Here is a 14,888-nt window from a genome sequence, read left to right as displayed (position 1 = left end):
CCCTACATTACAGGTGGATGGATTCTTTACCACTGGACCACTGAGGAAGTCCCTGGGTCCTGGTTCAGATGTAACACAAACTGAGTGATTTGAAGCAAAGTTCTTGCCTTTCTGAGTCTCTTTCCTCACTTGTCAGATGGGACCATTAAGAGGACCTACCTTGTGTGGTTGATGAGAGGATTAAATGAGAAGATGTCTAAACAAACAGCTTCCTGACCCTGGGAGTACAGGAAATGCCACATTTCTTTAACTTCCAAATCAGATATACTGTAAGATTAATGAGAAGTTCGAGGTCAGTTGTTTTGCAAAGGTCTGTGGCCTCTATCCCTTCCAAAGATAGCACAAAAAGTCCTAGGGCTCCAAAGCATGTATCAGCCACTCAGTCATGTCCCACTCTTTGCGAACCCATGGACTGTAGCCCTCCAGGCTTCTCTGTCCATGGAATTCTCCAGGCAGGAATACTGGAGTGGGTTGCCATTCCCTTCTCCAGGAATCTTCCTAACCCAGGGATCAAACTCAGGCCTCCCACATTGCAGGCAGATTCTTTACCCTCTGAGCCACAAAGTGCAGTGAAGTGAGTTGCTCAGGCTCACACAGGAATCAAACTCAGGTCTCCCACATTGCAGGCAGACGCTTTATCATCTGAGCTACCAGGGAAGCCCCTAAGGCTCCAAGGAGTCCCCAAAATAAGACCTCAGACCGTTGGGGTCACTGCTGTTGCCTGTTTTGTCAGTGTCCTTTGGGGCAGGAGTCTCTGCATCAGCTCCCCTGTGTCAGGCTGGCCCCGGGTCCCTCACTGCTCATAGTCCCTCATCCCTGGGATCCTGTGGGGACCGTGTCTTCCTGGAGTGCAGTCTTCTCCCTGCTGCCCCTCCCAGACACTCTCCCCCTCATTCTCATTTCAGTCCTCAGCCTTCAAAGTGCACAAACACCTCCCTGGAAAACAGTAGATGCCACAAGAATAACAGCCAATTTCTTCCCCCACAATGACAGTTTTCTCATGGCAGCTTTTTGGCGTGATCCTTTCATACTTCCCTAGGGGTGTCCGCAGGAGCGAAAGAAATGCCAATTAGTTTCTCAGTAGCTCAGCCTGTTCTGAGCGCTTAGCTCTTTATTACTCTGCTTTCTTCCCAAGTCCTGTGTTCCATCCCCGCTGGGGCTTGCCCGCCTGCTGGCCGCTCTCCCCACTTCCCCTGTCCTGCCACCTGCTTATCACGCTTCTCTCAGCCCATCTGGGCTGCACCTGCATAAGGCCACTGCTGGCAGCCAAGGGGGGACCCTGGAGGCTGGAGAGAGCAGTGATATGCTAAGCCACTTCCTCCCTGGAGGCTGCTACTGGGGAACACTGCATCTTCCTGCCACCCACCTTTCTCCAGGTTGCGCTTGGGCTCGTGTCCACTCGGGGGAGAGACCCACCGCCCTGGTCCCTTGGTGCCTTCCCCAGAACTGTGAGCAGTGGAGTTCAGCCCATGTCCCCGATGTCTTGGTCTCTTCTCACTTCTGGTGGGAGACCTCTGGGCTGACTACCAGCCTGTGTTGCTGGCATCCCCTCCTTGGAAGGAGCCCCCTTCTTCCATGAGGCACCCCCACCTGCCTGACTGCACCCCCAGCAGCCTTGCTCAGCTCTGGTCTTTGAAGCCTGGGATGAGCTGGAGTTCCATGTAGTGGGGCACTCTGTCCTCTTAGCCACCTCACTTTCAGCACATGGAAGGTAAACCATGAGCAACAGTGGGCTACTAGGTGAAGAAAAGAAAGCCGAGGGATGCTCAAGACAGGAAGTTTCTGAATCAGCGTGGGTTGGAGAAGATATGTGCTTCTGTTTGCACATGTGGTTTGTTTATTGGCCCCCTCCCTCTCCCTGAGCCTGAGGTTTCTCATCTGTGAAATGGGGCTAGTCCTAAATGAAGAGCACAACACGCAGCACCTAGCTCAGTGCTAAGCCCAGTGGGCGATCCCTGCAAATACTCATTTACCCAGTCAGCATAACATAACAAAAGCTTGCAGTTGTGTTAACTGTCCAACCCTCTGGAAGGATATGAAGCAAGAATCTGGGCTGAGCTGGGAGAGGGTTGTAGGCCAGACAAGGGATCTGCCTTTCAAGAGCAGCCTTGGAGGCGGGATTAGAAGGGGGCCTTGAAGAAGGAGCAGGGCTTCAGTAGGCAGAGGCATTAGTTCTAGAAGTCAGAAGTCTAACCTGGGTCTCACTGGTTAAAAACTAGGGAGTTGGCAGGACTCTTTACGTTTCTGGGGCCTCTAAGAGAGAATCTGTTCTTGCCTTGTCCAGTTTCTAGAAGCCGCCTGCATCCCTTGGCTTGTGGCCCCTTCCTTCTTCAAAGCCAGCAGTAGCTGATCTTGTCTTTCTCACATCACATCACTCTGAGCTGACCCTTCTGCCTCTGGTTACATCAGGTCCACCCGGATCATCCAGAATAACATCCCTGTCACTATCCTTAATTCTGTCTGTAATCGTAATTCCCTTTGCCACGTAATCTAACGTATTCACAGGTCCCGGCGATTAAGGGTTACTTTGGGGGAGTATGATTTTGCCTACGTAGTCCCTGCCCCGTTCTGGGGGCTGAGGCGGTGGGGAGGATGAAGGAATCCCCCAGGAGGCTGTGTGGTACCCACCCGCTCTTCATCACTCCAGCCTCCGTGTTACATCCTCCAGGTGGCCTTGACTGACTTTTCCCCTCTCCCCACCTCCACCACTGCCCCGTTACTAGGGAGTCTCTCCCAAACTCTGCACTTCTCCTGAGTGTTGGTCATAAGGGTCATAAATAAAGCAGCATCCCTCCATTTGGTATTATCTGGGCTTAGCACTGAGCTAGGTGCTGTGTGTTGTGCTCTTCATTTAGAACTAGCCCCATTTCACAGATGAGAAACCTCAGGCTCAGGGAGAGGGAGGGGGCCAATAAACAAACCACATGTGCAAACAGAAGCACATATCTTCTCCAACCCACGCTGATTCAGCCACTTCCTGTCTCGAGCATCCCTCGGCTTTCTTTTCTTCACCCAGCAGCCCACTGTTGCTCATGGTTTACCTTCCGTGTGCTGAAAGTGAGGTGGCTAAGAGGAAAGAGTGCCCCACTACGTGGAACTCCAGCTCATCCCAGGCTTCAAAGACCAGAGCTGAGCAAGGCTGCTGGGGGTGCGGTCAGGCAGGTGGGGGTGCCTCATGGAAGAAGGGGGCTCCCTCCAAGGAGGGGATGGGGCCAATAAACAAGCCACATGTGCAAACAGAAGCACGTATCTTCTCCAACCCATGCTGATGCCACTGACACTTTGGCTGATGACACTTTGAGCCCCTTGTTCTCTGTTGTAAGGGGGCCGTCGTGCGCCTTGTGTGATGTTTAACTCTGGCTCTGGCCCCTACCTGCCAGATGCTGGCAGCACTCTCATCCGGGTGTGACAACCCCAAATATCTCTAGACGCTGCCAGATGTCCCCTGGAGGACAGATTGCCCAGGGGCTGAGAACCACTGCTGTCAAGGCTTTAATGTCTTCCTTACTAGATTGGGCACCACAAGAAGGAAGCCCCTTCAGTCTTCCCCATTCCTGTGTCCCCAGCATCTGCATACTGCTTGGCATTTAGTTGACGCTCAACATGTTGGTTGAATGAATTAATGAGTTTGTGTTAATTTTCTTTGTGTTAACTTTCTTAATGGAGAAGTTAGTCTATAAAAATATGTGTGTGTGTGAGTGTAAAATAGACTTCTGTTTCCATAAACTGGCTACCTAAGAATCACTTGGGGGTGATTCTTTAAGTAGCCTCATTCCTGGTTCCACTCACAGAGTTGGGGTTCAAGCTGATGAGGTACAGCCTGTGAGTCCGTATGGCCAAGAGTTCTTCACCAATTCCTCAAAAAGGCAAACATAGAATGACCACATGATCCAGCGGATTTGCTCCTAGGCATATGCCTGAAGGAACTGAAAGCAGGGACTCAGATATTCAGAGCCGCCGTATCCACAGTAGCCAGAAGGTGGACACCATGCAAGCGTCCACCAACAGACAAATGGATAAACAAAAGGTGGTGTGCACACACACAACAGAGGATTATTCCACCGTGCAGTGGAATGGAATCTGACACACACTGCAACATGGATGAGCCTGGAAGACATCCTGCCAAGTGGAATCAGCTGGTCACGGAAGACCACGTGTTGCGTGCTATCACTCATGAGGTCCCCGGAGCAGTCAAACCAGAGAGGCAGAAAGTAGAATGGAGGTTACCAGGGTGGAGGGGCGGGGAGCTGGTGTTGAATGGGCACCGAGTTTCTGCTGGGGATGATGAAGGATTTCTGGAGCTGGATGGTGGCGATGGTTACATGACGCTGTGAATGTACTTAGTGCCACGGAATTGTATACCTACAAATGGTTAACATGGTATATTTTCTGTTCCTTATATTTTACCACACACACAAAAAGTGCTTCATACCAGCCAGATCTGGGAATGAAGTGTATGGAATGAATGGCAGTGGGTAGAGGGGGGTGGTGGGTACTAGATGAGCTCTAACCGTTCCTTTAGGCCTTGGAGCCAGAGCTGATGAGGATGGGAGCAGACTTGGCTAATTTCTCCAGGGGGCAGCCCTCCCCTGGGGGATACACATAACTAAGCTCTAAGGGGCCAGGCTGGCTACCGAATGGAGGCTACGTGTCATGTCCATGGGGTCAGCTGTGCCCAGCTCTGTCTGAGCCTTGCCATGTGTCTGGTTACAGGAGAGAAGTCCCGAATCTGGGTTTATATGCAAAACCTCAGTGTTTAAATCTTGACACCTGGTTCAGTGAACAGGTGTGGGGTGGCGTGTTTTCTCGGAGGCCTGGGTCTCCACTGAAGAGCTCCAAGTTCTGCTTGCTCTTACCGGATGTCCTGTCACTTCTGAGGTCCAGGGGTCAGCTTTCTCTGTGATCCCTGGGAGTTCCCCTGGCTCACAGGGCTCCTGAAAGGGAGCTTTATAGACAGAAGGGTGTGTATGAGTGCCTGGGGTCTAGATTCTGCTCAGGCTGGGGTCTGGTCTCTGCCATTTGTGAGCTGTGTGGTGTAGGAGACTTGCCTCTTTCTTCCCTGTTGCTTCAGTTTCCTTGTCTTTCAAGTGGAATAGTAATAGGTCTGCCTGGGAGAGTTAGAGTGGGGACTCAGGGAAGGCCAGCTGAAGGGCTCCAACATGTATGTAGGTGGTGATGTGTGGCAGCTCTGGTGGGAGCACCGAGCATGCGTGAAGCAGTGCAGGCCATCAGCTGGGAAATTACACGACCTGGACATCTGTTTCTGCATCTGTGATGTACCTGGTGATCTGCTCCTCCAAGAGTCATTCTAGGGATTAAATAAGATAATGTCCAAACGGTGCCTGGCCACAGCATGTGCCCCATACACATTCATTTTGTTCCTTGGAGTCCAATACTTTTGATCTTTGTGAAGACTTGAGCAGAGGGAGCTGGAGCTGCTTGCCCAGGGCTGGAGACAGAACGAGCAGAGAGCCAGGAAATGGACTGTGTCCTGCCCCTCTGTCATTGGCTCCCTCTCCTCCTTCCCAGCTCTGAGGATGGTCCTGGTTCTGGCCTCAGAAGCCCACACACTGGCTGTTCCAAAAGGTGGCCTCAGCTTTCTAGGGCAATTGGATAACTTGAGAATCTGCATTTATTCATACTGACTCTTTTGAGATCACGTGGACTGTAGCCTACCAGGCTCCTCTGTCCATGGAATTTTCTAGGCAAGAATACTGGAGTGGGTTGCCATTTCCTCCTCCAGGGGATCTTCCTGACCCAGGGATCGAACCTGGAGCTCCTGCATTACAGGTGGCTTCTTTACCATTTGAGCCACCAGGGAAGCGGCTACATTTATTGAGATTAGCTCCATGCCAGCCCCAGAACACACACTTTGCTGGGGGTGGGCCCAGAACCCAGCTCCTTTGGGATACCCTGGGTTGGCTGGCTGGAGAAAGGGCCCTTGCCCCGCCAGACTGGGGGGACATCACACCCACCCAGCTTAGAGAGCAGCCCAAGGTGCCAAGGGCCTGCCCAAGATCCCATGTTTCTGTAACCAGGCCCCAAATCCCACAGGTACTTGGGGTGTTGATCCCATGAAGGAGGATAAAAGGACCTTAAAATCTTGAGGGGCCTAAAGGGCTATGTGACCTTTAATGAGTCACTGACCAGTGGGATTTAAGGACTACTCTGGCGACAGGGGTCAGACAGATGCATGTCAGGTTCTTGTGGGGTCCTGAGCGTGTGATGGCACAGAGGTGCCTCCAGGCCCCATTTCCAAGCGGTGGTGGGCTCAGGGACATGCAGGCCGGAGTCAGCAGCCCCTTGTGTACACACCTGAGTGTTCTGATGTCTGTCCACTGTGCGGGGATAAGAAGTGGTGGGGATGACAGGGACACCCGTGGGTGCACCTTACAGCTCCATGTATTCATTCTCTGTGCTTGTTACATGTGTGTTCACTGTGTTTGTATGTTTATCACGTGTGCATATTCATCACATGTGTGTCCCTAGCATGTGTTCATTATAGTGCATGCTGGGCAGCATACGGGGTGGGGTCACAGCTGACGTGGTCCATCAGGAGTCCTTCCAGCCTCGAGACCCTGGGGATCATGAGGTGGGAGAAGAAGGGGGTACTCAAGGCGAGGGAGAGTTGACATCCTTGTCCTCAGCACCTGGCCTCCAGCTGGGGATGGGGACTGTCCACAGGAAACAAGAGAACAAAAAGAGGTGGTGGGGGGGCGCGTTTGTGAATCCATCTCACCCATTTGTGAGTCCATTTCACCAGGCTTTCCTGAGCCAGTTGGCCAGGTTCTGCCATAGAAAGGTTGAGGTCTAGTCTGGGGCTGATGCCAGGTCCCTAGTGGGGTTGCATAGCTTACGGTTAATATATCAGCCAAGAACGGGCACCCAGTGTGGGTGCGGAAGTGGGTGATGGGAGAGGCTGTGCTGGGTGGGGGAGCCCAGACCTGTGTGAGCCTGAAGGAAGGACGCATAGGCTTGATGCTGGCTGGGGAGGGGCTTGTCCCAGTCTCCCAGCTAGGAAGCTGCACCCAGGCTCGCTGGGATGGGATGTGGGCCCTGGCACCCCAGGCAACACCAGCATCAGCTCCCTGTCTTTCTCTCCCATCTCTGCAGGAGGCGGAGGAAAGCGCAAAGGGAAAAGCAAGAAGTGGAAGGAAATCCTGAAGTTCCCTCACATTAACCAGTGTGAAGACCTCCGAAGGACCATAGGTAAGCCATTCTGCTCCAGGGGGCTCAGGGAGGAGCTGGGAGGGGAGCGAGGAGCCCAGTCTCTGTGGAGTCATCTGTCCAGCGAGTCAAAATAGACAATGCTGTAAAGGGTGCCAGGTAGGAGCTCCAAGCTGATGCCTTTGCCAGTTGGCATAAAGATACAGCCAATTCATCCAAAATTCATGGAGCATTTGATGCGTGCTGGGTGGGATCAACCCCCAATTACCCTCTGAGGCTGTTAATTTGCCTCCCTTACTTTGTGTGCGTGCGTATGTGCGTGCTAAGTTGCTTTGGTCATGTCCGACTCTTTGCAAACCTATGGACTGTAGCCTGCCAGGCTTGTTTGTCCTCCTAAAGATGAGGAAGAGGAAGACTGGCTGGGACCTCGAGCTGTGGGGAGTGATGATGTGCCAGTGAGCTCCTGGCTTTCCTTTTTGCCTCCTTTATATCCCAGGGACCAGGTCCTGGAGACACTCACCACCCAGAAATGCCAATGGGTGCAAACAAAGAAGACGCCTCCCATCCAAAAAAAAAAAAAAATCGTGTTATCTCTGGGCAACGGCCAGGGACACCTCACTTTCTACCTTCCTTCTCATTTACCCTTGAGCCAGATTCAGGGACCTAGCATTCCCTCACTCTCCCTGTCTCTCCTCTCTGATCCTGACACTTGGGAGGTGAGCAAGCTCTACTGAGGTTCATTCCCTGCCCCCTGACTCTCAGTCCCCACAAGTTTAACCCTGCTCCCTAGGAGGCCTCAGGCCATTGCCCCAGTGCCACCAAGGCCCCTCACCTTCCAGTTGGCCTGGCCCCACCCTCTTCACTTCCGGTTTGGGGGACCCAGGAGCCTAGGATTTACCCCTGAGCTTTGCTCCGCCCGTGGACCCCACCCCACGGGCCCCACCCCATGGGCCCCAGCCCCATCTGTCTGTCTGAGTCCATAAACCAGCCTCTTGGCACAGTCCACTCCCCTGGGAGGGTGTGAGAAACGTGTGCGCTGGCGTGTGAAAATGAATTCTTCTGTTCTCCTTGAGGGCATTGAAAAGGCTCTGTGTGTGAGGGCAGTGTGAAGAGAGGCCGGGAAAACAGGAAGGCCGCCATAAACCAGCCGAGGGACTGCTGCTCACGGGGACGGGCCCCAGGGCTTGGGCCTTCCTGCGTGTTTACAGTCCGTCGCCCTGGTGTTTGCCCAGCCTCTGCTGGGGTCCTGCTGGAAGGCTTTCCTAAATAAAAATCTCATTTCTTTTCTAGACCAATACACAAACCAAACAGTGGCAAATGCTGCATTTATTTTTCTTGCGCACACATGAGCTCATTTTCTGAAGCGTTGGAGAGGATGTCCTGGGACAGGCTTTGGGCCAGGGTGACGTGGCCCTTGTGGGCCTGGAAGGCCGCATGGGAAGGCTCTTCATTAGAGGGGAGGACGGAGCCCTCTAGGATCCCCTGGACAACAACTGCAGGCCATCTCCCCCAGCAGAAACCCCAGGGTGATTTTAAGAAATGAAGACGGCACCCAGTGGGCCCCCTGCTGAAACCACAGCGGCCTCTCCTCCTACCTGGAATGAAACACAAACTTCTCACCGTGCTTTATGAGCACTTTGGCCATTGTATGAAGCCTAGGGATCCCTTCTCAGAATAATGCTTTTATATATACAGAAAATAAAGTACATGGTGTTGCAAAGGAAACCAGTTCTTTGCAGATAATTAGACACTTTAAAATATTATGATCTTGAAGTATATGAGCTTTTTTGTCCTTCAGTCATGTCTGACTCTTTGAGGTCCCATGGCCTGTAGTCTGCCAGGCTCCTCTGTCCATGGACTTTTCCAGGCAAAACTACTGGAGCAGGTTGCCATTGCCTACTCCAGGGGATCTTCCCAAGCCACGCATCAAACCTGCATCTCTTGCGTCTCCTGCTTGGCAGGTGGATTCTTTTACCACTGCACCACCTGGGAAACTGTAAAAATGCTCAGCAACTGGTCTAACCAAGGCTCAGCAACTGTTCTAATAGCTACTGTAATTCTGAGTTAGTGAGCATAAGTAATATTTCCAGATACCTGCAATGATGGCGATATGAATGGGTGTGAGATTTCTGTTGTTGATCATTCCCAGGCACTGCTAACGTTACTGTGGGTTGTTTGTTGACATTCATGACTCAAGGAAATGCTCATTTCCAGTTAGAGGCTGATGAAAAGAGAGACGATGTTTTTCTCCATCCAAGTTCAGTGAGTGAGTGAAGTCGCTCAGTTGTGTCCGATTCTTTGTGACCCCGTGGACTGTAGCGTACCAGGCTCCTCCATCCATGGGATTTTTCCAGGCAAGAACACTGTTGTGGGTTGCCATTTCCTTCTCCAGGAGGTCTTCCTCACCCAGGGATTGAACCCGGGTCTCCCGCATTGTAGGCAGATGCTTTACCGTCTGAGTCACCAGGGAAGTCAAGGTTCAGAGACCTCTTGAGTCCCATCCATCGACCTCTTGGCAATGCCCTTGCTATGCTGCCCTGTATGAGTCTGCCTTCACCCTGGTCTCAGTCACTCCCTCCTCCTCTAGTGACTTTGCTGTGCTGGTTGCTTTTTCCTTGACTACCCCAAGCTTGTCTCTAGCCTAGAGCCTCTGCTGGTCCCTCTGCCTGAAATGCTCTTCCCCCACATTCAGGGGACCTTTAGGTCTCAGTTCAGATAGCACCTCCATAGAAAAGCCTTCCTGGGACTTCCCTAAAAGTAAACTCATATCTTTCCCTGGTGGCCCAGACAGTAAAGCGTCTGCCTGCAATGCGGGAGACCCTGGTTCGATCCCTGGGTCGGGAAGATCCCCTGGAGAAGGAAATGGCAACCCACTCCAGTATTCTTGCCTGGAGAATCTTATGGACAGAGGAGCCTGGTAGGTTATAGTCCATGGGGTCGCAAAGAGTAGGACCTGGTGGTCCAGTAGCTAAGACTGTGCTCGCATTGTAGGGGGGCGCAGGTTCCATCCCTGGTCAGGGAACTAGATCCCACATGCTGCAACCAAAGATCCTGCATGCCGCGGTGAAGGTGGAAGATCCTGCTTGCCACAGCTGAGACCCGGTACCGCCAAACAAATAAATATTTTTTTAAAAAAGAAAAGAAAAGCCTTTCCAACTAACCTTTAGAAAGGAACTGTATTCTCCCTTTAATCGCTATCTTTCACGTAGTACCATCTATTAATGCTCTTGGCCCATGACCCCAGCTGCAGTCATCTTGTGTTTAGTTGTGGACCTGTGGGTTTTCTCTCTCCCTCACTGGACTGAATGTCCCATGAACACAGTGACTGTGGGAGTCACCACTAGGACAGTGCCTGGCACACTGTAGGGGCTCATTAAATACTGGGAGAGTCAGTGAAGTGAAATATTGAAAATTAGGGCTCTGTTTAGAAAATCTGTGACATGAGTGTGGCATTCGCAAATTTAATGTAGCCCATGGTTTAAAACGAAAAGTCATGAAAGTTCAGGCTTATAAGGTACCTTAGAAAGCATCTGCTTTAACACTCGCTTCCCCCACTCCCTACCAGATAGATGAACAAGTCAGAGGGGCAGGTGACCTGGTGACTCCTGGCCCAGGCCAGTTTCCCCTGAGGCTGCAATTAGAATAATTCTTACAGTGATGTTAGACTTTTACAGAATTCTCAACTCAAGGAACTGGAGAGCATCTTGTCCAATCACCCTTTTCAGACCTGAGTCTGAATTTCAGAGTCTGTTAACCTCCAATAGGAGACGTGACCTGCTCTGGACAGGACAGTCCAGGCCCTTGGTCCTCAGCTGCAACTCTCCACTCACCAGCATTATATTGACTCACAAACATTTTTTGACATCGGCCCCCAGCCAGTACCCAAAGCAGAGAGACTGCTTAGGCACTCAGAAAAAGAGACATTTCTGTCTCTTATTTTCTCTCATCTTCTAAGTGTGGGTTGCATGTTCATCTGATTACTAAGTTTATTGAGCCCTCATGGTATGCTATGCACTTGGGAAATAGGCCTGATTCCTGACCCCCCAACCCCTGCTGCCACCCCCAAGCTCATTCATGGCTGAACCCAGGAGGATGGCGGAAATAGGTGAGAGCAAACTGAGAAAGTTTCATGTTGGAGGGACGACAGGTTCCTGAGCTGGAGAACTGTACCGCAGGTCTTCCACCCATCGGGAACTTCTCTGGAGGAAATGACATCACTCTGAGCCTCTCAGGGCATAGCTTTGTGTGAGCTCCCGAGGGACATGTACCACACTCTCCATCTTGGGTCTCCATTGCTGGTACTGGGAGTAGGTGGATGGATGGATGGATAAAGTGATTGAATGAGTGCTGCCCCCCTTCCCAGCCTGGAAACTGTAACTAACTGAATGGCAGCAATGAGTATTAAGACAGAGATTCCTTGCCACATGTATCTACTTCCAATTGAGCCCCAGACATCAGTAACCAATTTTAGACAGTCCTGGCAGAGAGCAGACAGATCATGAGAAGAGGAAGTGTTCTCTAATATCTGCTTGATGAAACATTGAATAATGGCATTCGTTAGTAAGCTAATTGTAAGCTAATTAGAGAGTGCCCAAATCAAAGTAGCTCTCAGAATATCCAGAACTTGGAAGGCGGGAACATCATTGTGAAGATAAAAGATTGTTGAGGTCTGCAAATATTTCTCAGTGACGCAGAAAGTTCTTTTGGGCATAAAGTGTGGCATTTTTATTTATTTAGCTCAGGCTCATTGCATACTTTATTCTTTCATTAAAAAAGGAAAAAAAAGAGTATGAGGGGGCTTGAGTGAAAGAGTTGATTATTGCGCTATTTGGCAATATTTCTGCAGGAACTGTCCAAAAGCTATATAATAAATCAAGCCCCCTCCCCACCTCCTGGCAGGGTGACGTTTACGAGGAGACTTTTCACAGAAAGTAGATGCCGCCATGCCCAGCACCCTCACGGACAGACGGGACAGGAGAGATTTCATTTGCCATGTGGGAGAGAACCACTTGCCAAGCCTTAACTGTTTCTAGGAGCAGCGACTCTAGGCTGTGGGGGATTTCTAGAAGAAACTGTAGACTTTTAACTTTAAAGAAGAAAAACCACGGGGCTTCCCAGGCGATCCAGTGGTTAAGCTTCCGCTTTTCAATGCAGGGGGTGCTGGTTCAATCCCTGCAATGAGGGAGTAAGGTCCCATATGCCTTGGTGTGCAGCCGAAAAACATTTAAAAATAAAAGAAGAAAATGAAAATAACGTGAAGTCTGCCTTGAACTAGCCTAGTCTTGATTATTCACTCAGTGTTGCCCATGGTCTTTCAACAAAAAATCAGCCGACAGACACGTGTTAAGCCCCTACTACATGCTGGGCATCACTGCAGACCCAGGAGCTGTACCATTGGCCGCAGAACCAGTGTTGTCTTGTGGAAGACCATTGGCATTAAAGTCAAATGGTGGCTCCATGGCTCCCAGGTATGTGACATGGGGCGAGTTGGTTAGTTTCTCTGGCTTGCATATTTCTTTGTCTAGAAAATGGGACACGCTAATATCAGCCTGGCAGAATTGTTGGAAGGGCCAGCAGGGTGCCTACTACACACCATCCTTATCACCATTATCATCATGGTGCTGGTGGTGTAGGGTAAAGGTTGAAGGCCCTGGAGGGGAGGCTTTAGAATTTCCCAAAGAAGCCAAATTGGCTACAGATAAGGAGTGGGGCTAGCCACTTCTGTGCAGACCTCACGTGGGTCCAGTGCTCAGGGACCCCTGCCTTGGGTCATTTGAATCCTTCCCTTCCTTGAACCCTTGCCTCTAGCCTCTGCTTCCTGGGCCACCCTGCTCCCTGCAGCCCTTGGCCCTCCTTCCTCCCCTGTGGAAGCTGATGGTGTCACACTGTGCCCAGATCCCTGGCCTGGCAGGTTTCTTTCCTAGGACACAAGGATGCTCTGGAAGGTTGCACCCTGGAGCCTTATCAAGGGTTACCCCTGGGAAAGCCATTTCCCGGTGGCTCAGCAGGTAAAGAATCCGCCTGCAATGCAGGAGGCACAGGAGATGCGGGTTTTATCCCCGGGTTGGGACGATCCGTTGGAGAAGGAAATGGCAACCCAATTCGTATTCTTGCCTGGAGAACGCCATGGGCTGAGGTCTATGGGGTGGCAAAGGAGTCAGACACGACTGAAGTGACTTAGCACCGGGGAAGGTATAGAGGTCAGAGGGGACGTTAGCTTTATCTGTAAGATTTAGGGTGCAGCTTGCTTGGGGCTGGTGCATGGGGATGACCCAGAGAGATGTTGTGGGGAGGGAGGTGGGAGGGGGGTTCATGTTTGGGAACGCATGTAAGAATTAAAGATTTTAAAATTTAAAAAAAAATTAAAAATTAAAAAAAAATAGAAAATAAAAAAATAATAATAAATAAAAATAATATTTTGTATTTTGTGCCTTGAGATTTTGCACTTTTTAAAAAAGGTTTATTTTTAAATTTTTGGCTGTGCTGGATATTCGTTGCCACTTGGGCCTTTTCCTCCAGCTGTGGCAGGTTGGGGACTGTTCTCTAGTTTTGGTGAATGAGCTTCTGATTGCAGTGGCTTCTGTTGTTGTGGAGCGTGGGCTGTAGGGTGCTCGGGCTTCAGTAGTTGTGGCTCATGGGCTTAGTTGCTTGTGGGATCTTCCCGGATCAGGGATTGAACTGGTGTCTCCCACACTGGGAGGGGCGGATTCTTTACCACTGAACCACCAGGGAGGCCCTATAAGGTGATTTTTTTATAAAAGAGAAAGAATTGGCAAGTTATTTGTGTGGTCACAGTTGAATGCTTAAAGATGAGATCTGCTGCCTGCTTCCACAGTGGGGCACTGGGGACAGTGATGCCATTTCCCTCTTTGCTGGTAGATTTTGGGTCCACTAATGAGTATGTGATCTCTGAGAGGATGATAAGAGTCTTGCCGTCTTTGCAGGTCCTGTAGGACTGGCCGAGGGGCTCCTGCTCGGTTCTTGTGGTATGCTGGCAGGTGGGAGCCACCTGATAGCCAAAAGCCTTTGCCTGGTGGGGGGAGTCTCAGGACTTTCAGTCCTACAAGGATTTGGAGGAAGCCCAGGCCTGGATCATCCCAGTCTGACCTGGGACCCCCATCCTTGGAGTCTCCAGCCTCCTCCTGGGGTGCTCAGCGCTACATTCTGACCAGCAGGGTCCCCCTCATCCCACCCACGGTGGACTCCTGCCTGCACGTTGTTGGCATCCCCTGAATGGAATGGGTGGCCAGGGTCCTTTCCCAGAGATGAGACAGGGCTGGTCTCTGCTGCAAACAGCCTCCCTTTCTGTTCGTCCCTGCTCACGGGCAACTGGTCCCTTGGCGTTGCCAGGCACACATCAGGGTCTGGAGAGGAGTCTGGGCTCCTGAGACAGGTCTCACCCCATCCAGGGTCTGTGTGACCCAGGCCCCTTCAGGCCTGCCAGGCTGGCATGCAAGCGCTTGATTTCCTTGTCAGGGATACCAAGTCTCTCTGCAGACGTCATTCCCGTCCTTGGGGTGATAAAGGCGCGTCCCGTCTGTCATTCTGCCACTTGCCATGCTCTGATAAGGCTCAGCATCTGCTTGTCCTTGGAGGGCAAGATAAATTTAGATGTGGTGGATTTAGAGCATCAGGTGACCTGTTTGCAGCTGTAGCTCTTAGGAGGGAGAGAGTTGCCTGGCTAGTCCCACAGTTTGCTGGGCATTAGCCTTACCTCTCCA

At 51.2% G+C, this 14,888-nt stretch overlaps 1 protein-coding gene across 1 annotated transcript in view; it reads left to right on the top strand.

Moving 5' to 3' along the window:
• The window catches only part of GRK5 (G protein-coupled receptor kinase 5), a 230,334-nt gene that overhangs the window by 97,926 nt on the left and 117,520 nt on the right, over positions 1-14,888 (top strand). Inside the window, 1 exon segment of the mRNA XM_005698535.3 lies at positions 7,114-7,209. Coding sequence (XP_005698592.2) covers positions 7,114-7,209 — 96 coding nt within the window.

Source organism: Capra hircus, chromosome 26 (assembly GCF_001704415.2).
Source record: "Capra hircus breed San Clemente chromosome 26, ASM170441v1, whole genome shotgun sequence".
NCBI lineage: Eukaryota > Metazoa > Chordata > Mammalia > Artiodactyla > Bovidae > Capra > Capra hircus.
Note: the sequence above shows the minus strand (reverse complement) of the source record. Positions and strands in the feature narration are given on the sequence as shown.